The sequence below is a fragment of the Macaca fascicularis genome, chromosome 12 (assembly GCF_037993035.2).
Source record: "Macaca fascicularis isolate 582-1 chromosome 12, T2T-MFA8v1.1".
In the NCBI taxonomy this organism is placed as follows: domain Eukaryota; kingdom Metazoa; phylum Chordata; class Mammalia; order Primates; family Cercopithecidae; genus Macaca; species Macaca fascicularis.
The window spans coordinates 42,543,932-42,545,774 of record NC_088386.1 but is presented as its reverse complement, the minus strand read 5'-3'; the positions used below and the strand labels follow the sequence as shown (position 1 = coordinate 42,545,774).

The 1,843-nt window shown below is 42.1% G+C and overlaps 1 protein-coding gene across 1 annotated transcript; it reads left to right on the top strand.

Annotated features, from left to right (window-relative positions):
• The first annotated feature begins 367 nt into the window (after positions 1-367).
• On the top strand, positions 368-1,281 carry LOC102120367 (large ribosomal subunit protein mL62). Its single transcript, XM_045367024.3, has one exon. The coding sequence runs from the start codon at positions 386-388 to the stop codon at positions 1,004-1,006; it is 621 nt and encodes a 206-aa protein (XP_045222959.2). The 5' UTR covers positions 368-385; the 3' UTR covers positions 1,007-1,281.
• The last annotated feature ends 562 nt before the right edge of the window (positions 1,282-1,843 follow it).

Genomic DNA, 1,843 nt, shown 5'->3' with positions numbered 1-1,843 from the left:
TTAATGAAAAGTCATTCTTTACATAGCTTACATCTACATAAGATGACAAGTCACTCAACAGATAAAGGATTCTTTGTCTGAATCAAACAATAAGCCAGCTTTTCCACAAAAAAAAGAAAAAAAAAAAGAAAAAAAATGCCATTCTATTCTGAACTGAATGCACTTTCAACTAATGCTGTATTCAGTACCAAAACCAAAGGAGGCCCATCTGCTAGGAAGGCCAAAAGCCCATTGTGTGGCACATCAGTCCAGTCTGTTATGGAAATGGTCACTCTAAAACTGTTTACAATTTAAAACTGCACACTGAGAATTATGCTAACCTCTATTGACTGACTTCTGTTAAATGTGCTATTAAGAATCCAGTTTAGAGTCGCAAGACCCAAGCATGGCGGCCACCGGGTGCCTGCGCTGGAGCCTGAACCGAGCCGGAGTCTGGCTGCTCCCACCGCCCACATGGTGCCCACGCCGGGCGCTGCACAAGCAGAAAGATGGCACTGAGTTCAAGAGCATCTACAGCCTGGACAAGCTCTACCCCGAATCTCAGGGCTCGGACACCGCTTGGAGGGTCCCGGATGGTGCAAAGCAAGCCGACAGTGACATCCCTCTAAATCGCTTGACAATATCTTATTGTCGGAGTAGTGGTCCTGGGGGGCAGAATGTGAACAAAGTGAATTCCAAGGCGGAAGTCAGGTTCCATTTGGCAACTGCCGACTGGATCGCAGAGCCTGTGCGGCAGAAGATAGCCATCATGCATAAAAACAAGATCAACAGGTTAGGAGAGTTGATCCTCACCTCTGAGAGCAGCCGCTATCAGTTCCGGAATCTGGCAGACTGCCTGCAGAAAATTCGAGACATGATCGCTGAGGCCAGCGAGACACCCAAGGAGCCAACAAAAGAAGATGTTAAACTTCAGAGAATCAGGATAGAAAACATGAATCGGGAAAGGCTGAGACAAAAGAGAATTCATTCTGCTGTAAAGACAAGCAGGAGAGTTGACATGGACTGAAATCACCCTCTGCAGCTGGGAGGGCTCGTCTGGGTGTCAGGGCAGCTGCAGCTGAGAGGCCTTTCACACCATAAGGAGATTTCCTTTTTTCTTTTTGGCTGTTAATGCTTGTCTATAACATTGGAGCCATCACAAGAACGTTCATTTGGAATGAAGGTCGCAGGCACTGGTTGCAAAAGTCTTTATAGGCAGTCACCATATTGTCAAACCTTAATAATGCATCTAATGTGTTAGCCACAATTAAATTCAAAACTCAAAAAAAAAAAAAAAAAAAAGAATCCAGTTTACCCTGGCTTTCTCTAAAATGTGCTCAGACCATTCAGATAGGTACATTATGATGGTCAATTGTCATAGAGTAGAAGTCAGTAGTACCTCATTAGCTCAAACAGACCAAGCATTTGTTTCCAGTTTTAACAGGGGCTCCCTTGCCCCAGGATTATGGGAGCACTGATGGAATATAGCCTTATGTGATGATGATTTGAGGTCCAGGGATAAATGCTGATTGAACAAGGCTGAAAGGCCATAAAGGGTGAACTATGACATCACTCTGCAAATCTCACTGTGCATCTTCTGCTTAGAGTGAATATTTACAGATGTTATAACCTGAGTGTCAAGTCAAAATGAGATGATGAATTAGGTCAATTACTACATGGTAGACATGCCAGTCATGCTAATGCTTAGTAAATATAGTACACTTTTAATTATGATTATCAACACTCACGTTTATTTTCTTTTGTCATTTAAATTATCAAGATTGTTAATACATTTATCCATTCACCGGTAAACTACAATTTAATTTTCTTTCTTTATAAATGTTTCTTTAACTTATTATTGAAA